Consider the following 24,462-nt stretch of genomic DNA (forward strand, 5'->3'; position numbering starts at 1 on the left):
ATGTTGCACTGCAATGGCTACACATGGGTTGATTTGATTTAACGGTACTTATGTAATATCTGGGCTCCCGTTTTTCTTATGAGACCGCTGCGCTCGCCACGCTTCGGGCACGGTGGCTCGCTGCGCTCGCCACACTATATAAAATCAACTCCATGCGTAGTTGGATAGTAGGGGTATAAAAAAATGGGGTGCAATTAACATGGGAGCCCAGATAATACATAAGTACCGATTTCACTTATGTGTAGAATTAGCTTCTCCAGGCTACCTGTGTAACTTAACTCACAGAACTCATATACTGTACCACACATTTGTGCCAATATATATTAAGAGACCTATTGTGGTCATACCCCACACCCCCATATAAGAGGCAATACCCAATATAGACACCAAAAAACAGACATTTGCTCTATTAATTCTATTTTCCAGTGTCTATGGGAGCCACCTGTGTCTAGTGTTCTATACCACTACAGTCATAGAATAGTATAGGGTCAGTGAGCTGTTGTTTTTTAAACACACCTTACCCCTCCTTGACATTTATGTTGTTTTGTGTGTTTTTATATTTCGCTATTTTTTAACTATGCTAATAAACGTTAACTTTTATTTGTGATAGTCCACAGAGGTGCACCACATAAAAGACACCCTTTTCTTTCTCTCTGTTCATGATCAATTAGAATGTATCACAGCATCCTTTATGACTCCATTGCCTCCACTGTATTGGCAAGTGTGTATGTCTCAGAACAGTGTCCCGATGTCCCCCGATAATGGTCAGGTGCACATTGCTCCAGTGTATACCTGGCTTAAGCCGTGTAGAGAGATAATGTGGAGTTTGATAAATTACCAGCCTAATAATCAGCTACTAACTGCTATGATACAGGCTATGTTGGAAAAATGACAGGAGCTGGTTGGTTGGTTGTTGGATATCACTCTTCAAGACTTATTAAAAAGACAGTAAAGCAGTACTCATCAATAGGTCAACAGTCAATTGGTCGACACCATATGGCTAACATGCATATGGTCGACATGGCCAAAAGGTTGATACAGCAATGGTAGACACATAAAAAGGTCAACATGAATGTTTTATTATTTTCTTTTTCTTTTTTTTTTCAGTAAAATCATGTTTAAATGATTTCATTGTTCTTTCCACGATTAGCAGATTACTTTTTTGTTTGCAGAAGGTACAAAAGGTGTCCCTTGTAAATGATTGGCCATTTGGGACTTTGTGCAGATGCCACTAGAAAGCCCATTTCCAGTGTACAGCAGTGTGTATGAATGTGCAAGGACTGAGTTACCCATTGTCAGCCTCTGTAGACCCTACTACTGCATCTTTAGACACCACCATTGGTCACACCGTTGAAACTTGCACCTGCAGGTACAGATATTTTTCTGGGAAAAGTAAATGATTGATCATTTATGTACACAAACACTTCAGCAACATGCCCAAAGCACTCCCATAACATGACCATAAAAAGGACCATCTCTGTGCATCTGCTGAAGACTACCCTCCCCAGTAATACTGAGAAACGCCTAGCAGTTTTCCATGGTTTTTCACACCTTTTTTGGTTGGGGGGCAAGATATAATTTCAGTATGGCTCCCCTAAATTGCTAACATTTGTCCCCTCAAAGGTACCTGGACTTACCCACAACACAACCTACCTAATGACATATCTATCAAGCTAAAAATGGGTCGCACATGCGGCCACATCGCTATTGTCACTAGCTGCGGCCATGTGCAGCCTGGTCCCAGGAGCATACACAACCATGCAATCCTATAGATTACCGTGCAGATTTCACAGGCTATGTTTTCAGCTGAACCCAGTTGTAAATGGGGGAGATCAGGGGGCGCCGTAAGGGAAGGGGTTGGGAGTGCAAAGGGGATCTGACAAAGGGGAGGACAAAGGTGGGAGGGGAAAAAGGGGAAACAAAGTAGGAGGTGAGGAGGGTGCAGTGCTGGTCCCATTGGACCAGTCCACAGTGAACCTCCACATTGTTTAGGGGCTGGGTGTAGGTGGGTGGAGGGCCCTGGAGGCAGGTGGAGAAGAGCAGTGAGGAAGGAGGAGGTGAAGCAGCACAGAAAGGGTAATATTTCAAAAATGAATGTCCGTTCATTCCCGGGTTTGCGCATGCAGGAACAGGGCTGAATTCACCCTGTTATGGACGTGTCTGAATTGATGCCTATATTTAATGTCTAGCTGGTGTGAAACATATTTCCAGCAATTCCTGTCAACCTTTCATTACAGATCCCAGCATAACTGGTCTATACTGTATATATATACAGGTTGAGTATCCCTTATCCAGAATGCTCGGGACCACAAGCATTTTGGATAAGGGATTTTTCCGGATTTCAGAATATATTTTTTTAAACATACTTCCCTGTCCCCTGGTGGTGCCCCGATGGTCCCTTCAGCACCGTCTTCGGCATCTCCAGCGGTCCCAGGAGTGCATTGCGCGAGTTCCCAGGTGCGCCGCTGACGTCACCAGCGCGCACACACTCGCGCAATGCACTCCTGGGACCGCTGGAGAGGATGCTGAAGGCCTGCCGTGGACGTCGGGGGACTTGGTAAGTATAAAAAAAGGGTTAGGGGGGTAAAAAAAAAAACGAGATGCCCGGATACGGGATACTCAACCTGTATTATGTTGTCTGCATTCGCTCATGTCTAAATAACAATAATTTGATAATTCTACAAGATAGATAAGTTCTATAAAACTTATTGCATTATTTATATCCTGTCCTGCAGGAAAAAAAACTGCAACCATTGAGACCACTTGTAATTAAATCAGGCAGTGGGGGAAGAATGTAAAATGATCTGTCATTCTGGGAGCTATGTTATACCTTGTTGCAATGCACATAAAACAATACCTCTTGTCTCTGGCTGCAGGTGTCCTCCTTATCTGCCAAATACTTGTGTCTCCCAAATGTATTATTTGTAACTTTCTGGCATGACCTTGTGTCTTCAAAGCAGGGGGCACCCAGATTGTCAGCTCTGCGTTTGTAATTTAACAATGGATGAGATAATTGTAAATAGCTGTGAGCATTGGCAATTCTTGCATTGTGTTAAATGAAAAAAAAAAACAGCAAAAACAAGTGTTTTACATCTTAGGACATGGACTTAAAAATAAATATAGGGCAAAGTGTTTGTGTGCGTGTGTGCATTACCGGTGCTGTGCATGTTAATATTATCCACACATGTATACTGCATGACACATCATGGCAAAATGCTTTGTTACACTCACAATGAAATGCTATGTAAAAGTCAGTATATAAAATATTCAGTCAGACTGATGCATTTTCTGAATAGTAGATGTGCCCCTCGGATTACAGGCCATTCCATTAGCGTATCCATTAGAACATGTTTCCAAGCTTGTCTGTTCTATTACATTCCAGTTCCCAGCTTAACCCCTTCCTGCCAGACAACACAGGAGTTGCACACATTCAATATATATACAGCATTTCATTTTTTATCACACTCATTTCATTAGATATGTAAGTACATTTTATATGATTATATTAGTATACAACTCCTAATCTCAGTCTGTGGTTATTTTTTAAATGTTATTATTAAAATTTACATTGCCACATCTTATATTCTACATTAAGGCAACTGTCTGGAGTACAGTCCTTTCTTCATAATACTTGCAGATATGCCGCCTGTCTTCTCCGGGGGAAGCAGTCAGCTTAGCATGGTGGGGATGGGGTGAGGCATTCTGGGAGCGTGGTGGAGGGGGTTATGCTTTGTGTGGGCGGAGCAGGGGCATGTCCGCAAATTGCATCACCTTGGACCTGCTCCCGCTACACAATGCGGAGATAACAATTGAGTGGGGATTTTGTGTTCATCAGTCAACAAATTCTCATTTAGCCACATTCATGCACTCATCTTCAGAGCTCTTTGTTATGCTGTTACAATACCCTTTATTAAATAACACATTTAAATATAATGCAATACCCAGGATTCAAATTCATAACCTGTTAGGAGACAAGGGCAGTCAGGAAATGACAGGCTTCACAGAGGAGGGAATATACAAGTGAAAGTAATTAAAACAGATAAGAACAAGTACCGCCAACAGAGCCCCCTACCCTGCAGCAATATGTGTGGTGGCACACTTTGTACTGCCCTAGTCACTTTGTACTGCCCTAGTTTTCGGCACCCGAAACAAAATTTTAGCTTACTGCATCCCCATCACCAACACACCAATGCCGAATTTTCAGACCATCAGGTGAAAGTGGCGTAATAAAAGTTTGACAGCTGCCATTTGCATTTTGTTCATCAAGGATGCCTCTCTCAGACTCATAGGTGCCCCACCCCCAGATTCTGGTGCGCCTAGTAAGCTGCCTAATGGTAGAGCCAGCCCTATGCCTAAGTACGGCCCTGCTGTAATATTTGTTAAAGGGTGTAAATGCATACAAGTTAATTTTATGACATTCACATCTTACACTTCAATTACTTTTCTGCCAGGTGCATCTTGTTCTATTCAAGTCAAATGGATGCATTAATGCCATAAAAAAGCTTTATTGCACCCTGTGCCCGCCATTACCCTAGTTATGGCCCAAGAAGGGCATGCTATACATTTTAAATAAAAGTTTTTGTATCTTTAGATTGCCGAGAAGCAGATGCCATGTATAATACCCCATTCACGCCACAAAACAAATTACTGGGTTAAAGCTTTTCAACCCGGTAATTTGCCGGGAAACCCGGGTTTTTTGGTGGTGTGAAAGGGTCAACACGGGTCTTAAATCCCAGCACTCCGACCCTGCTCTTGACCAGGGTTGGAGTGCCGGGATTAAGACCCGTGTTGACCCTTTCACACCCCCAAAAAACCCGGGTTTCCCGGCAAATTGCCGGGTTGAAAAGCTTTAACCTGGTAATTTGTGGGTGGTGGTGTGAATGGGGTCCGGCTGCACCCGGCAAAATTACCCGGCACTTAAAAATGCCGGGTAATTGCCGGGTGAATGGTGTGAAAGTGGTATAACTTACCATCTAATACAACACATTAGACTCACCCGAGATACAATATTCTTTTCTTACTCACTAATTATACAATTGATGTAATATAGACTGTTAGGGGTGTTTTTTTTGAGCCAGTTAGGTGCATCCGGACATTTTTATTAAAGCTACTTGTAAGTATATGCATTCTGTGTAAATTCCCTCTAGACAATTGTGTTATATTTGCATACAAAAACACAGGTGCAAAATACTTTCACTCTAAAATACACAATTACATCTATATATTATATGCTGAGTCACAGTATTATTGTGCCTTAGGAATTCATACTCAGTTATGTATATACAGTATACACTGATTCTATGCAACTCATCATATAAATGTATTTGAGTGTTTGATATTTAATGCATTTTCAGCATAAGCCCCTATATCTACAGAGTGAATATTTACAGAGCATGCATACACATATTTTAATAGCATGTTGTGAAGCATGAGCTGTACATCTATACTGACTAAAGGCCTTCATACCCAGGTCCGATGTGGTCTGTTTGCATCCGATTCTGATGCATCGGGCTGATGGATTGGATGAAAACTGGCCCCTATCCCCTTCCAGTGGTGGGTTGCATGTTGCACTTACGGTACCATCAGTGTTTTTTCCCACAGCCCCATATGGCTGCATACATTCTCTGCATGCATTCGGAAAGTGAGATCGAGCCACAGCGGGCAAGTTCAGCTGTGGTTGCGTAAATTTCTACGCCATTTCAACAGCAACTCGCATGAATTGAATTAATGCCTGAAAATGTTCTGAGTTCATCATAAACTTAAGTTATATATATATATATATATATATATATATATATATGTTATATATATATATGTGTGTATGTGTGTGTGTGTGTGTGTGTGTGTGTGTGTGTGTGTGTATGGGTGTGTCACCTTTACTCCATTATTTTATTACAATGTTACAGAAATGACTTGAAAGAGGACAGTTATACATAGTTTCCTCTTTTAAATATTTTTAAATAAAAAAGGTGAATTATATTATTTATAAAAAAAAAATTGAATAATGAATAATCATATTAAAAGGTGTGTCTACTTCTTCTAACCTTCCTCTCACATTAATCTGCCTTTCCACCAGTCTCAATAGTGCTGGGCATATTTCTAGCGACATTTTGAAAGGAATAGTATGCACAAGCAGCATTCTGTGTGCGACCATGCTTGGATCTGCATAGAGAATGCTATATTACTGTATTTTCCTGGAAAACACTGTAAGGTTCCTTTACTTATGCAGACACAAGCACAGTATAGGCATGCTATATATATCAATATTGTGCAAAACATGCATTTGATGGAAAAAGTTGCACATACTGTAGTATTATCAAATTAGTTCTTTCAATGGTCCATTGCAAGGTGTGTGGTTACTTTTCAGGTAGTTCCTAAAAGAAAATAACATTTAGTAGTGTTCGAATTAAATAAATAAATAAATGTTGCTTGTGTGAGCATCTTATGGATGGAGCTTCAGCCAAGTGTAGTTGGTGAAGAGACAGGTTGAACATCTGGAAAACAGGCATAAGCAAATGACATACCAATCCACCCAACCTAGTTTTAGTTTTGTGGGGTTCCTTCCTGATGCACGTGAATTTGCTATGTTCCATTAGATGTTGTGGGCATATTCTGCCAGTGTCCTCCTATGTTATTTTATTCATATTAGAAAGGGTCACATATATAATATAACCACATAACCATAAATATAGATCATTCTATTTATTATATGTACTGTATGGGGTCAAATTAACTACAGGTTCTAAAAATGATAGGTAGTGTTATCCATAGCAGTAACAGTCTATCATTTTGAAATGATCGCTAGAATCTTATTGGTTGCAATGGGCAGTACCACCACTTTTCATTTTTAGAACCAGCATATCTAGCCCTATGTGCGGTTAATAAACCACAGGGGATTTACTACATGTCCATCATTATGCAGTTGTAATGTCATTATCTGTAAATGTAAAGGAGATTTAGTGGAGAGAGCTGCCATTATTTCTGTAATGTATCTTTGGAGGGGATTTTCTATTTTTATGTAATTTCTGATATTTAAAATACAATTGCCTTCAGGCTGCCAGCTGTACTGGACAGCATTATCCCATTTCATATCTCATTGGCTGTGAATAGTAAATTACATTTTGATTATGCCAGAGCTCACAATATTTGAAGAAAACTATACAGCCCATATTGTTTCTTGTGCTGTAGCCACGTGTACATTTATCTACAGTCACACATATCACACAAATACCTAATTATTTATTATTTATTTATTTATTAACAGTTTCTTCTATAGCGCATACATATTCCGCAGCGCTTTACAGAGTATAGTTGAACATTCACATCAGTCCCTGCCCCAGTGGAGCTTACAATCTATATTCCACAAGTGCACTGACACAGACATTCTAGGGTTAATTTTTGTTGGAAGCCAATTGACCTACCAGTATATTTTTGGATTGTGGGGGGAAACCGGAGTACCCGGAGTAAACCCACGCAAACGCGGGGAGAATATACAAACTCCGCACAGTTACGGCCATGGTGGGTATCGAACCCATGACCTCAGTGCTGTGAGGCAGTAATGCTAACCATTACACCATCCTTACTGCCCCATAATTACTATGGAGAGCTAAAAAGATGTGACTATACCAGTGGTTCTCAAACTGTGTGCCTAGGCTCCCTGGGGTGCCTCGGGGCACTTGCAGGGGTGCCTATAGTTAGTGGTCTGGAGGCAATTGAAATTATATATGGTCAATGTAAAAGGCAAAAACATTGCTGGTGGGCTACCAATAATAAAATATGGGAACAAACAGAAGCTAATCCTGTCCCTCACCCATAAATAAACCCATGTATCACATACAAATCAATTTCCAGAATAAGAAACTTTCGGCCTAGGGGTGCCGTGAAAAAAATTCTGATGCTCTAGGGTGCCGTGATTTTAAAAAGTTTGGGAACCACTGGACTATACTATGCTGAGTTCTAGATATTGACACATATGCTAGACACTCAATGCAATGCAGACCCAAAAACACACACTTGGGAAGGCTAGAGACGGCATATCTTTCATGGGTGCACATGGGCCCCTCAGGTCCAGGGAGCCCCAAACAGTACACACTGCACTCATTTCTTCAGAACTTACATCTCAGGAGTCCATCAATCACTTCTGAAGCACTGCAAAATTATTGCATGGAAAATGGCTGCTGCGCCATTAGCCCAATGTCCTGTGCATGTTCTGTAGACTCTAGCACAGCACTATAGTTTGCTTTTGCTGCCATCCAGAGTCTACACTTCTGGCTAGAAAGAGATAATGGGGCCCGGTTGGAGACTGCACATGGGTTTCCTACTCTCTAAATACGCCTCTGGGTGTGCTTCTTGCTGTACATGTTTCGGCGTGGAGTTGAGAATAGAATAGTGTGGCGAGCGCAGCGAGCCACCGAGCCCGAAGCGTGGCGAGCGCAGCGGATACCTGTGAAGCCCGCGAAGGGACGCGTTTACCTGTGAAGGTATCCGCGTCAGCTCGCCACGCTTCGGGCTCGGTGGCTCGCTGCGCTCGCCACACTATTCTATTCTCAACTCCACGCCGATGTGGATAGTGGGGGTATGAAAAGGTCGGAGGACGCGTACCGCCGCTGCGCTCGCCACGCTTTTCGGGTTCGCGTTGATCGTGGGGTGGCGTCAACTACTTTTGTGGGGACATTTCACTGTTCAGGGGTGTTTTTGGGGTTTTCTGGCCCATTTACCATTGTTCCCTATGATGATTTGGGTAAATTAAGCCATTTAACATTGATTCCTATGGGAAATCGGGGGCATCACGGGTAAATTGAGGCATTTAACATTGTTCCCTATGGGGAAATCGGGGGCATCGTGTCTGGACCATTTAAGCCTTTTTTAGCCGCATACGACGCGACCGACGCGATATTGACTTTTTTCAATGCATTTCAATGGGAAAATCGGGGGCATCGCGTCGGTCGCGTCGCAGACCACTAAAAATTACACCCGATGCCCGTGATTGTGGCCGTGCTAGGAAACAAGTACCATGGTTTCTCATAAGGAAAGTACAGGGAGTGCTAGAATAGCGTAGACATTCAGGTCACAAAACAAGCTCAAAGGGGATGGACGCTCCTCAAGATGCACAGAGGGGAATAATATTTGTTTCCCGTGCAGGCAATTCTCAAGAGCAACATATTGCCGATGTATTTCCTCTCTGCATCAGATCCAATGTCACAACACAAAAAGGATCTGTGTGGTGTTGTGTACAAGGGTAAATTGCACTTATACAGATCAGTGTCTGGATAACCAGTAACTGTCACTGTGTGACAGTTACTGGTTATTATCATTATCATTATCAGAGACTTTACAGATGTTTGGCAGCACAGGTTGCTGTGACCTGCTGAGATTGTTGGACTGGTGTAGAGGTTGCGAGAATAGAATTCATTTGTTGTCATATAAAGTTAATGGACATTTTTTTATCTATGCATCATATACATATTATATATTAATTAATATGATCCATGTTAAACTCAATGATAGTCAAATCAGATGTGAAGAACTCTACAAAAGTGTTGGGAGCATAGGGAGCCCTTGTCAAAGACAGAAATAAGTGATTTTATGTAATCAGGCAGAACTATGAAAAAACATATTTTTCACTTTTTATACAATCTAGTTAAATCTAATTTTTTTTCCTCAAACATGTACTCTTTACACCTAATAAAGCAAGCCAACAGATTCCAGTTTTTTTCCAGGAGGTAATTATCTCCAAAATGAATGTGCAGCTGTCACAATAGGCACATTATTAAGATCCCCATTCTATAGTAGTGTTGAGTTACTCTGACAGCACCAACATGGAGCTGATAACGCTTAATTTGCATTTCTATTATGGGCAATGAATGTGCAGATATTCCCACAATGCTTTGCAATATTATTATATTATTATTTTTTTTCATTTGTTTGTTCACTTCCTGGATACTGTGAAATATTAATTTCCTACCAGAGCTGCTATAGTAACAAAAGTGTAATAGAGTGACTATATATGTATATATATATATATATATATATATATATATATATATATATATATATATATATATATATATATATATATATATATAAATAACCTCGGCAAGGTCTTCTCTTCTTCTACACTGACTTCCAAATAAATACTGTATGAAATACTTGCTTTGCATTATTTGGCTTAGGAACCACACATAATTTAAATATAAATGATGCTTCCACCATAGATTAAGTACTGGTTCACTGGCTTAAAGAAACAGAACCACACCAAAGCATATCAATTAGTTTGGACCTGGGGAATAAGATGACAAACCATTCACTGACATATGTAGGCATTCCATACGATCCCTTTAAACCGGGACACTCATGTATTACCTATCCCTTTAAACTAGGACACTCAGGTATTACACAGGTTTCAGGTGAACTGCAGGGGCAGCACGGATGGTATAATGGTTAGCATTACTGCCTCACAATTCTGAGGTCATGGGTTCTATTCCCACCTTGGCCCTAACTGTGCTGAGTTTGTATATTCTCCCCGTGCTTGCGTGGGTTTCCTCCAGGTACTCCGGTACTCCGGTTTCCTCCCACAATCCAAAAATATGCTGACAGGCTAATTGGCGTCCAACAAAATTGAACCCTAGAATGTTTGTGTGTGTGTATACATGTGGTAGGAATATAGATTGTAAACTCCACTGGGTAGGGACTGATGTAATTGTTGAAATATTCTCTGTAAAGCGCTGCGGAATATGTATGTGCTATATAAGAAACTGTTTATAAATAAATAAATGCAGGCTTGACGTCAGGCAAGAACCTGTGAAATTCATTGTGTCTTGGTTTATAGAGATGGTAGGGTAAGCCTGCACATATGAGATAACATTTACTGCCTCCAAAAGTGCCCAATTGTAATGGGACAGACACAATTTGCTATAGTCCACCTGGCTTGTAAGAAAAATGATGTTTGCATGGTTACACATGGTACCTGCTGTGTCTTTGATTTTTCCATTTTCTGCAAAGCTTATAAACATTTTGTCTTTGTAATAGTATATATATATATATATATATATATATATATATATATATATATATACACATATACATTTTTCAGGTTTACATGTCCTTAATGTCACCTCTTTATTTGTGTAGGCAAGTATCTTGTATAGTCGCTGTCTATTTACATGTGCCATTGATTTACAGTATGAGGGCCATACATCTACACAACAGTTCCAATCCGATTGGCAGGCTCTGATTATCAGTAGTTTATTTGGGAATCTTCAATCCTTCATTCAGTTAGCTGATTCTGTTTTTGAGACAGAATTTACAGACTTGAATCCGATTAAACATCTCTGGCGAGATATGGAAATAGCAGCCTGTACACCGACTTTTGCTGTCCAACCTGATGGAGCTTGAAGGTGCTGCAAAGAGATATGGGCAAAACTGCCCAAAGATAGGTGTACCAAGCTTGTGGCATCATATTCAAAAAGATTTTATGCTGTAATTGCTGCCAAATGTGCATTAACAAAGTATTGAGCAAAGGCTGTGAGTACTTATGTACATGTGATTTCTTAGTTTTTTATTTGTAATACATTTACAAAAATCTCCAAAACTTTTTCACGTTGTTATAATAGGGTGTTGTGTGTAGAATTTTGAGGGGAAAAAATGAATTTATTCTACTTTGGAATAACGCTGTAACATAGAAAAATGTGGAAAAATTAAAGCACTGTGAATTCTTACTGGATACACTGTGTAAAATTTTGAGAGGAAAGATATATAGACATATAAAATGTAATTTGTAGCTACAACCCTTGAGTTTTTAAATGCCACAGTATTTTACATTCAAAATGTTGACTATGAATAAAAAAAACATTGTACGTGTAAAGAAACTTAAAAATGTTTATATTTGATTATGCTTTTATTATTTTCAGACATACAACAATCAGAGCGAAAACAATGAAGACTATGAGATCCCTCCCATCACGCCACCAAATTTACCGGAGCACTCTCTCATGCACTTGGTTGACCATGAGTCTGGATATCATTCACTGTGTCACAGCCTCCCTCCAAACAGCCTAATACCGGCTTACTCATACCAGAATATGGACCTACCTGCAATCATGGTCTCTAACATGTTGAGTCAGGAAGGACATCTTCTCTCCTCTCAGCTGCCAACGGTAAGTCCACAATTGTTATATAGCTGGAATGTGTACGGCCTTTACATTAGCTTGGTACAGTATGTTATAATGTCCTCTTAAGTTCAGCTGCAGTACCTCTCTACAAACAAGTCTTCCCATTCTATACAGCCATATTGTATTCTTGAAAGGTTTCACCTTGATGGGTCGTGAATTATTTTTAATTAGAAATGTGCAGTTTAATATATATAATAATATATATATATATATATATATATATAACAAGAAAGTAGAACGGCGGCACTCGCTCTCAACAATGAACTGAGACCACTCAGTAGCTGCGTGTGGTCTCAGTTCATTGTTGAGAGCGAGTGCCGCCGTTCTACTTTCTTGTTATATTTGAATGCCGGGTTCTTGGAGGGCACCGTCTGTGGTCAGTATTCAATGCCGCTCACAGCGGCCGGCGAGGCGGTTAATCAACCACGCTGATTAACCCCCTTGCCAGCCGCTAGCCCTATTCAACGTTCCGGGAGAATCAGCGAGGATTCCCCCAAACAGCAAACCCGCTGCATTTAGCTGCAGGTTTTGCTGCTTCTGCAGCTGCATACGCCGATTCCCCCTCGCTCAAAAAATGGAGCGAGGGGGAAATCGGCGTATGAGGGGGGTCAGTTGAATAATAGACAGGGTGAGTGGTGACAGTGAGCAGGAAGCCCTGTTCGCTGTCACCGCTCGCCCACGGTATTGACTGCCTATCAAACAAATCAAGGATGTCTATGAGGATCCTCATTGTAGATAATGCAGGTGGCTGCTGTGGAACTTCTAAGACCTCACCGCCATACTTTCCCTTGAGGCATACTTCCCTACTTTGCTGCCTCCTCCTCCTTGCACTCTGTCATGGGTTTCAAAGGGATGCCTTCAGCGAAAGCGAGGGACTTGACCACCGTCCTGGGGGCTGAGAGGACCACCCACTTTTTGGGAGCCTCCCTGCCATTCCAGAATGTTAGGCAAGTATGCCTTAAGGGGTTAGAAAGTGGGTATTGGCTGCAGTATGGAGGGCAGTAGGTTGAAGTTTTGCCTAGGGTGCTGAGAAGCCTAACACCGGCCCTGGCCGCACATGCTGTTTCCACGTCGCTGTAAAAACCCAGTGAGGTGGAAAACGGTGTGTGAAGGGGGTTCAGTTGAATACTGACTGTGCGAGCTGTGACAGCGAGCAGTCAGCACTGCTCACTACTGTCACAGCTCACAAAATACTGCCTATTACGTTGTCCAAAATGATGATAAAACATTTGATTGCTGAGGAGAAACTGGATGGGCATTTGGTTAAGCCCAGCATCATATATCAGTGTACAAGGAAATGACATGCCAGCTTATTGAACAATTATACACTTGTTTCACTGTTAATAAGTATCTAATTCAATTAAACAAATATGATATTGTAATCTTGCCATTAGCAACTCATTTAGCATGGTAGAAAATCCTGGCTTATATGCAGATGGACTGCCTCATCATAACGGAAAAGAAAATAGTAGAGGTTGCTCCATTAAAAATAACTTATTTTGGACTGTGTTATCTATTAGGTCAGTAGTTACTTTGGTACCTTAATGTGACCAAGTAATACATATTGAGCAGATCTAACCAGGGCAACCTTGTGTATTAAATTAAGGGTAATTTCTACTTTCTTATTCAGCTTTATCTAATGAATAGTTACCAGCCCATCAAAATGATGGAACAACATAACTGTAATATTGGTGTGCACCCAAATGGAGCAACACTTGATTTGCTCCTTGGGCACACTTGAATTTCCCTCATTGAGGCGAGGAGCAGCGTTAGACTTTTTTTTAGCATTATGCATGCTATAAGTTTTATTTTTATGTCTGCAATATATATATATATATATATATATATATTTATATATATTAAAAGTAGCTTAGAATAAATGGTGGCACTCTGAGATGATTTTTGTAGAAAAGTATAATTGAAAGCATAACAAAATGCCCAAACCAACGTTTTGGGAATGGCACACCCCTTTGTCAAGGTTAAGGTGAATAAGAAAAACACAAAACAGCGCCTACCTTAAATAAGCTGCCAGTCACCGTCTTCATTCTCTGCGATCCAGGCCGCCCGGGATGCCGAAGACCGGAAGTGGAAGTTTCTCAGAAAGCGGATTTTACAATAGGGCGAAAGTCATTGCCAGGCTTTCCCATGGCCATGGCTTAAACGCAAGCTGGCTTCATAATTATTGGTCTGGCTCCCAGTTAGGCTCTGGAAGGCTGGAAAGGCATAGGTGTACACGCACAGTGTTACATCAATGACAAAGGCACTTGTGTATTATCACGGTGCCCATTACGTAGTTAGCATAGTATCCCTGTCAGAATCGAAAAGCGTAGTGTTCCCATAGCCACGTAGTCAATGTCCCAGTCAGTATCAGTGTCGTGTTCCCGCAGCCAGCATAGTCACTACATTCGCAGTGTTATGCCATTGACCATTTTAACCTGCCTGACATGACAGGTGTGAATGTGTTCCTGAAACACCCCCACTATCCACGTCAGGCCGAAACTTGGTTAGGGTAGTGAGCCCCGTGAGGGGACGCTGTACTCGTCCTCCCGACCTGTTCATACCCCCACTATCCACGTCGGCGTAGAGTTGATTTTCTAAAGTGTGGCGAGCGACCGAGCCCGAAGCGTGGCAAGTGCAGCGGAAAATGAGCTGGAAGCATAGCGAGCGGACACAGAATACGTGTGAAGTAATCCTCATCTCCTCGCCACGCTTCGGGCTTGTTTTTCTACGTGGATAGTGGGGGTATGAACAGGTTGGGGGGACGTGTAATGTGTCCGCTCGCCATGCTTCGGGCTGACGTGGATAGTGGGGGTTTGAAATGGAGGCATTTGCCAGAATTTGACATGGAGCATTGGCAAATGCGTCCTGTCCTTTTTTTGTGCACAAGACACACGTGCGCCACACCCCCTAACCCTGTCCGTCTCACTGAAGCAGAGACAGGCAGGGTTTGCATCCACAGCCGCAGAGTGTCTGGGACGCTCGTGCATATGAGACGCTCACGCGTTGAACTAACACGGAGCGCCTCTCTGTCAGCGTCCGTCCGGCAGCTTTATTTGTTACTTTACACTACGCTTGCTACGCTGCCTTACTACGACTACACTGGCTGATGCTGGCTGTGTAGCTCTGACTACGCCAACTACGTTGCGCATGCTGGTGCCGGGATAATACACAAGTATCATGACAATGAAGATTAAATGTGGGAAAAAAAATAAACTATTGCATGTTAAGACAGTATATTAAATAAAATACAGAGTATAAAGTGCATAATTAATGCCAATTAAAATGAATGACAATTAAATAGTGGGATCCCAGCTACAGTTATGTTGTTGTAAAGAAATAAACAGTATGAACTTGCTGGTGCCTACAGTAAATATATATCCCTATGTTATGTACCTCGCTGAGTGTAATGTGTATGTCAATTAAAGCGTATCCCCTATTATCAGTTGCTTTTTGCTAATTAAGGTATCTGTTCAAAAACAGACTGTGCTCATTGCGGATACCTGGATGTATATTGGTCCGAAACTTTTGATATTTTATCCCTAAATAGAGTGCCACTGACTCAACTAAACTCCATGTTCCAATGGTGTATATTGGTTACTCCCTATCATAATACAAGCTGGGTTTGAGATAAAAAATATTCTGATTACTATAAGAGGGACCGCCTTAAATGATATGACGCTATGGTCACAAGTGTTCGTAGCTGTGGAGATTCTATAGAAACACTGTTAGTGGTAATCGGTCATTAATTCCATTAGGTTTAACAGTGTTAAGACGATGTATCCATCTTGATTAAAGTCTTAACAATTTAGCTGCTCTGTCTCCTCTTAGAATTGTGCCTTAGATCTGATAACTTATGTTTCTTCAAGGCGAAGTGTTTCGCAACTCGTTGTTCGTTATTTATGTTATTTTCATTCTCTTTCCCGGTAAGTGTCTGTTTGATGGCCGATCTATTCAGGGCCATTGGGTCCCTCATGTATTGAATAGTTTTGCCAACATACAATAGGTTGCAGGGGCACATACACTATTGTCCTTATTCAGATCTGATCGCAGTACAAATTTGTTCTCAAAATGGGCAAAACCATGTGCACTGCAGGAGGGGCAGATGTAACATGTGCAGATAGAGTTAAATTTGGGTGGGGCGTGTTGAAACTGAAATCTAAATTGCAGTGTAAAAATAATGCAGCCAGTATTTACTCTGCACAGAAACAAAATAACTCACACAAATCTAACTCTCTCTCTGCCCATGTTACATCTGCTTCACCTGCAGTGCACATGGTTTTGCCCATTTTGAGAACAAATTTATACTGCAATCTGATCTGAATAAGGGCCTATGGGGCAGATTTATTAAGCTTGGAGAAGAGATAAACTGGAGATAAAGCTGAGAAAAGGTAAAAGGAGATAAAGCACCAGCCAATCAACTCCCAACTGTCTTTTTCAAACACAGCTGATTGGCTGGTGCTTTATCTCCTTTTACCTTTTCTCCGCTTTATCTCCAGTTTATCTCTTCTCCAAGCTTAATAAATCTGCCCCTATATATGATGACGTGCACGTAAGGACATACTTAATCGGAAATGTTCTATTATCTCCCGGATGTGTGTAACTGGATCCAGTTAACATATGGAGGCAGATGGTGCATTTCACACACTTGTAGCAACCAGCAGGCAGCTTTTTTCCCCAAAACATTTTGAAGTCATAGCAAAGATATCAAATGTTAAAGAAAAATTAAATTAAAAAAGACAGGGAAGAAATGTTTATTATATGAGCTGATTTTCAAGCTGCAGTGTCCTCAGCCTAATTGTCTCCAATGCATATGTATGAGTGTTCTCTGCTGATTGGTGATTGAAGGAGAGAATGGACCTAATGTCTGATGGGGCATGTTTGGCAAATCAAGCTTTGCAGGACAGATCGCATGTTATGAATTTGCATGATTCCTTCTTGCCTCTTTGCATCACAAGTTTCCATTTAGGAAATCCATGTTTATTATTTTTTTTCCTATTGGCTTAACTGAATTCAAATACAATTGAGCACATTTGTGACATGAATAATTATTCAAATACTGTTAATCCGTGCTGTCTGATAATGCAATCTTTACATGATTTTATACAAATGAGAATTAATACAATCACTAAAATCTGGACATGCCACCCACTGGACATGAGACAGGCAGTGGGCATCTATTCATGTGGAGGGTATCATCACAGATTCACCAAGTGCTGGTGGTTTAGAACCTCAGTAAAATGAAAACTTTATGCACAGGTGGAACTACTATTGGTGCAGCAGGTCCACTGCACTGGGGCCCATGAGTATTAAGGGGCCCAGTCACTCTCTTCCTGTCACCCACAAGTTTTCCCTGTGTCCCCCTGCCTCTCCCTGCCACCTTCTGCCTCTCCCTGTTACCCACTGCCATGTTGTATATTATTGTGGACTTGGGTTGCAGTATAGATGGGGGGGGGGGGGGGGGGGGCAACCATTCACAAGCTCTGCACTGACTTTATGTGAGAGCTTTCAGGAAAATCAGCAGACAAGTGAAACCACAGTTTATAGGGATATCATACCGGACACGATTGTCACTATTTGTCTACATTTGACATCAACATCTAAATTATTGTCTATTCAAGGCTCATTAACAACCATACTGTAGTTCCCCTAATACCGAGAACCAACAAATTTACCAGCTGAACATACTGAAAACACATCAATACAATTTCACCCATTTATAGGGGTTTATTTACTAGTGGTAGTTCTACTGAAGATGGGATGTTGCTATGGGCAACCAATCAGATTCTATCTATTATCTTCTAAAAGGTGCTAAATAAATAAGTAGATTCTGTTTTGTTGCTATGGGCAACATCCCATCTTCAATAGAACTCCCCAGTTTACTGCTATTAAAGGTTATGTCATTGTATATGTCTGGAGTTATTCTTCACTTCAATGTATTAAACCTTCTTAATTTCAAAATCTGCAGATTACATTTTATCTTATGAAGCACTTAAAAATCCTTTTATACAGTTTGTACTTTCAATAATAATTCAGAGCTCTAAAATCCAAGAATGACCTTTATTCAGTTATTTTTAGATTGATAAAACACAACTGTAGGACCAAGCTAATTTAAATAAACATGTTTCACATTTACTCTACAAAACCTGTATTGTTTCTGACATATTCACCTTTTTATGTGACGGAGAGGAGATGTAACTACAGGAGCCATTGATTGGTGGGTAACAAGTATTCATGAGAGTTTGTTGCTTCTAATTATTGGCAATTTGCACAAACACTAATATAGTCTCTGAAAGCACCCTCTGGCCACATTCTGAGTATGTATTACCCGTATGCTGCTAGCACAGTAACTGCTTGCTGAAGTTCATAGCAATTAGTCGTAGGAGAAAACATCATCAAACCAGTTTGTTATCTTGTCAGCTACATATGTTGTATAATAGCAGAAATAAAATATAAGTATCTGCAGCAACTTCTCTCAGCAACTTCGTCATTAACTTCGGTTATTGCTGCACTGCACCTTAACCAAACTCTAGATATAGATTAAGCGACTCCTGCTAATCGCCATACTCCACATAGACCACACTTCTCTGCGCTCCGGGAAAGGCCGATGAAAAACAATTGGTGCTTCTGGCCTCCCAGAAAAGTAGGCATGTCTATGTGCTAGACGCTGGCCACCCACACCCCTCAATAACCACCCCATAGTTACACACTGTGGGCATTCTGGGGGTTGATAACGCAAAGATTTGATTGATAACCCAAACTTGTATATATTTACTTTATTACCTTTAAATATAACGGCAAAGCTGAAATGATTGCACACCAACACAACCTTGTTATAAAATGTATGACAATGCTTTACTCACAGAATAGCTTCATTACAGGTATTTGCAAATGCAGACTAACACAAGAAACATAAAATTGATTATCTAATACTTAAACAGTAATTCTAAATCAAATCAAAATGGACACCTTTCAAGGACAGTGATCAGCCATGATTAAACCTCCTTCATAGTTACCTCCAGCCCCCTGTGCTTGCTTGTTCTTCCTCAACTGCCTCTCTCCTCCTTCTCTAACTCTGATATTTAAACCTTAATCAAGGGGTTCCCAATCTTTTTTGATTCACGGCACCCTAGAGAATCAGAATGTTTTTCACGGCACCCCTAGGTCCAAAAAAAATTAATTGATTGGGTTTATATGCGATTCTTAGTGGCAGTTATGTGGTAAAGGGCTTCTGTTTGTACACATTCTATGATTGGCAGCCACCAGCACTGGTTTTGCTCATAAATAATTAACCATTAATAATTTGAGTTGGTCCTGGACCACCAAGCCGTGGCACCCCTGCATGTGTCCCAAAGCACCCCAGGGAGCCACGGCACACAGTTTGGGAACCACTGCCTTAATCACATTAATTAATTAATTACTCATAAGCATTGAGTCTTATTGGAAAGCTCTACTTTCAATCATGATGTCATAATTAACCCAACACCCAACTTCATTGTAACTAAGCAAAGATTCAGTGGCCTTGGGGTCTACGCATGTGTGGCCCTGTTCCCATATTATTCAGTTTGTGGAGACTAGCTTTCTGTCCTTGCTCCATTATAATGTCAACATCACATTCTTAAGCTTCTAAAACCAAAAACAATTCTCTATGAGAAATCACCTTTACAGCACTGTTCTGAATGATCAGCCATTTTATAATGTTATTATGCAAGTCATGATTCAACAAAATGGCTGCTTCTTCTAACAAACACCTGCTACTTAGCGCAAAGGGTAGGCCTCATACGCCATGGCTAGTACCTTGTGCAACAAGCTAACGCCACCTGCAGCAATAAATAACAATATTTCAGAAAACAGAGTATAACAAAAGTATAGAATTATTGATGCGTTATTTCTGTTTTAACAGGGTTCAATGGTGCTATTTGCTCTGCCACCTCAAGCTCAATCTTTAAAAAATAGAGCTATTGTTATTCCCATTAGCCAATAGTAGTTACTGAACTGACATCTTTATTTATGTTGACAACAAAGCAAACCTTATTCCTCAAACTTGCTGCCTGTACTTTGTGCCCTAAGGCCCCCCATACACTATATGATTTGGCCCATTTTTTACCTGATTCCGGCAGATCAGACCGTGACATCTGACCTGAGGTTGAATAGGCTACACATAAGGTAAGTCAACCCGCCAGCAGTACATCTGATGCTGCTTGACACCTATCTGCAGCCTCCTATTCTTTTGGATAGGTTTTTTTTTTAAATTCACCTGCCAGGGAGTTACATGTGGTAAATCGCACACGATTTATTGAATATTAAAAATGGCCCATCGAGTGACAAAAGATATGTGAGCCCTCCTGGGGAGCTGCCAGGGGAGTTCAAGAGAAATCAGGTCTGACTTATCCTTATCCAAATCAAACTAGTGTATGGTGGCCTTTACATTTAATCTGTATCTATATCATATTATATACATCTAAGAAACATGTCCAGAATATGCCAGTACTTCACACAAGACAAACATTACTTTCTGTAATAGCCTCATTACTGGTCTTCCCCTAAAAAGACTTTCACCCCTACAGTCTAGACCAGGGCTGGGCAACACCGGCCCTCCAAAGGTTGATGAACTACACATCCCAGCATGCCTTGCATCAGTTTCAGCATGGCCACATAGCAAAATTAATGCAAAGCATCCTGGGATGTGTAGTTCACTAACATCTGGAGGGCCGGTGTTGCCCAGCCCTGGTCTAGACTGACCTTCCGAGCAAAACGTTCCACTCTGTCACTTTACCAATATCAATATGAAATGATACCAATATGAAACTATACCAACATTGCCTCACCATTTTCCCCCCTGCTCAGCCATTTTCTCCGGGGGTGGATGGCTTTCCATAGTTGGACCCTATGGAATGCTGTCCTCTCCGTCGCTCATCTGCTGGTAATACCAGCAGATGAGCGGCGGCCGGCAGCTATGATGCGGGATTGCACAGCAGAGCTCACCGGTTCCCCCGTAGACACTGGGTGGCTTTCATGCTGAATGTCGCCCAGTGTGTACGGGGCTTAACACAGTGTTGTAACTTCTAAGTGAATGTTTACCAGACATTTTATTGCTCTATTAACATGCTTAACTTGAACTTGGTATTGGAAAGGAATTGGGTAAATAGAAATCCAAAAACCTTGTGAACAGAATGTTGTTTTATTAGTCCCCGTTAGGAGTCATGTTTATCAGCTCTTGGAGTGTTTAATTGTCCATGCAATGCTCTTCCATGCTCTTTTGTGGGAGTATTGCACCATAAATCAGCCAAGTCATTGCCTCAGTAGTCCCAGATACTGAGAAGCAAACAGATCTATTGATCTATGCTGGTTATGTGGACATATCATACACTCAATACTAACTAGACTCAGTGCATTAAACCTCTCATTTTCTATTGCATATACTGTATAATCCCTCAGGACTCATCCACATGCTCCTGGATTATCAACTGTATTAATGTAACATGGAATTCAGTCCCCGTTGGCTACTAGTAACCACTAGGAAAAGAACAGACAATTAGCTCCATATGGGTGTGTCTTCAAGCGCTTATCAATAGCCTGAAGTATTATTTGGAGTTACGATCTTAAATAGCAATGAAATTTGAGTCAATCCAGAGAATGTTCAATCCCATTTGACAGGAACACTTTCAAGTAGCAACTTCATTAAACTGCTTTGGTGTCTTGAGAACATCAGACAAAAATTGCCTAGCTGACCCTGCCTCAGTACCAGAAACGTTTCCGATAACAGTGCATTGCCCTTACTCTTACCAAATCCCTAGCTGCAGGAGCCATGTTTTATTGCTGTGTTATTAGAATGCTTGCAGAATGTTTCCTTTGTAAAGAGCAACACTGGCCTTAAGGAACAGCTGCCAGCAAATGAGGGGGGAGGATGGAGATAAAACATAACACAATCAACAGCAAACGTTTCTGGCACAAATGGCTGACAAAACAAATCCGTAACTATGAACTTTTGACCTAGAAATTGTTATTTCTTAGTTAAAAGGTCAATTTAGTTTATATTAATATAACTACAATTTAAAAAAATGTTAATTCATGTGTTTGGCCACCTTAAGCTTTGAATATTAGCAGAAATAACATTAAGGAGATGTTGGTGCCTTCCATGAGCATCTGTTATATATATTAGTACATTATATACATGTAACCCTATCAAACAGCAGCTTATTCTTTGCACCAGCTGTGCTAATAATGCTACCAGGACTACCCACCTAATTTGCTGAATAAGAAACCATAGCCCTTCTTATTGCTTTATAGGACACCTTCCTATGTCAATACCATGAGAAATCCACCATCTCAGTGATTTTATAATGTGATACTACAGTTCCCAGTAAAGGAATATAAACAGTATGCTAATGCTAGATATCTTAAAGACCTTACATTAAATCCCATACCCCTCCTGCTACTACTGTATTTGACCCTATTTTCAGACCATAATCATTTATTCTCTTCATTCTCCAGCAGAAATAATGGTACTTATGTAGTATCTGGGCTGCCGATTTTTTGATTGTATGCCTTAAGTTAAGGCATACAATCCGATGCGATGCGATGCGATATCGCATCGCATCGCATACGACCATGCGATGCGATGCGATGCGATGACCCGATTTTTCCATAGGATTCAATGTTAAAATGGACTGAGTCCATTTTAACATGGAATTCAATGGGAAAAATGGGTCCTTTTCATACCCCTACTATCCAAGTGGGCATGGAGTTGGATATAAACCTGTGGCGAGCGTAGCGAGCCACCGAGCCCGAAGCGTGGCGAGCGAAGCGAGCCCAGCGAGGGGACGGTATTCTGTGTCCCCTCGCGGGGCTCGCTACGCTCGCCACGCTTCGGGCTCGGTGGCTCGCTACGCTCGCCACAGGTTTATATCCAACTCCATGCCCACTTGGATAGTAGGGGTATGAAAAGGACCCCTTTTCCCATTGAATTCTATGTTAAAATGGACAGAGTCCATTTTAACATTGAATCCTATGGAAAAATCGGGTCCATCGCATCGCATCGCATCGCATCGCATCGCATGCGATATGGTCGGGTGCGATGCGATGCGATGGACCCGATTTCAAAATCGGCAGCCCAGTTACTACATAAGTACCGAAATAATATATGTGTAAATCAGATTTTAAAATACAGTCAGGGGAAGTAATCGGGGTGGGAGGGGGAATTAGGATTTATTAAGCAGCTTCTTGGATTCGAAAATCATGTACTCTTTGAGCAGGCCTTGGAAAACAGTCTATTTTTCTGGTTTATTGCTTGCTTTTACAAATGGGGCTTTTGGCTGCTATAAATTACAGTGAGCAGAGATGAGAACTGTTTCGTTTACCATCAAACTCCATCCAATAAAGATTAAAATGAACACCCGCATCCTCTTGGTTAGTGTAAAAAGGTTTTTGGAGCCTAGTCTTAGAATCATTTCAAAATACGCTTCAAATGAGTATATTTCTACTCCCTACCATTTCTACCCTGAAGACAAATATTTCAGCACAAATCAGTTAAGTCACATGAAAGAGAATTGTGAATTACATTAAGTTTGATTCCATGTAATACCATAGTATTGCTAAACTATATACTATATGCCATGAGTAATTCAGTTCTATTTAGGGTGGTCGCTTTCTCACATGTGGGTTGAAACAACAATACTGACCCAGAAAGCAAAGTAATTCATCAAGTTCCATTTAAAAATCAGGTTAAAGGGGTTTAACTATATGACTTACTTTAGATAAGCAGTCAGTGTTTGGCTTAGTTAGGCCTGCTGCATGTGCATACTTGCTCACTGTCCTAATTTCCAGGGATGTCCTAGGTCAGTAGTTCCCAAACTTTCTTTAATCACAGGGCCCTAGTGTATACATCATGTTTTTATAGAATTCCTAGAATAAAAGTTTATTATTGGTATATTTAAAAAAACATTCAAATTAGAACCTGATTTGCCCACATGTTCTATGACTGGTAGCCACTAGCACTGGTTTTGCCTATCCCTTTGACCATAAATAATGTATAATTTGATTTGGTCCTGAACCGCCAACCCAAGGTACCCCTACAAGAGCCTTGCATCACCCCTGGGTTCCTAGGCACACAGTTTGAGAACCTCTGTCCTAGGCCATAAAGACTTGACCAATATTGTTTGTCTCCCCTATTATAATAACAGTACTTTCATGATTTTAATATGTGTACCATTTTTTCACATATGTGCAAGGTCACCTCTGTCACATTTCTCAGCTAATGTTTTCCATTCTTCTGAGCTACTCTTGCAGCCATGCC

General features: G+C 40.9%; 1 protein-coding gene across 2 annotated transcripts in view; it reads left to right on the top strand.

Annotated features, from left to right (window-relative positions):
* The window catches only part of TOX2 (TOX high mobility group box family member 2), a 108,334-nt gene that overhangs the window by 46,441 nt on the left and 37,431 nt on the right, over nt 1-24,462 (top strand). For both annotated transcript variants that reach the window (XM_083147661.1, XM_083147662.1), the window contains exon 3: nt 11,910-12,155. In XM_083147661.1, coding sequence (XP_083003787.1) covers nt 11,910-12,155 — 246 coding nt within the window. The remainder of the gene's footprint in view (nt 1-11,909; nt 12,156-24,462) is intronic.

Source organism: Crinia signifera, chromosome 6 (assembly GCF_055691185.1).
Source record: "Crinia signifera chromosome 6, ASM5569118v1, whole genome shotgun sequence".
Classification (NCBI taxonomy): Eukaryota; Metazoa; Chordata; class Amphibia; order Anura; family Myobatrachidae; genus Crinia; species Crinia signifera.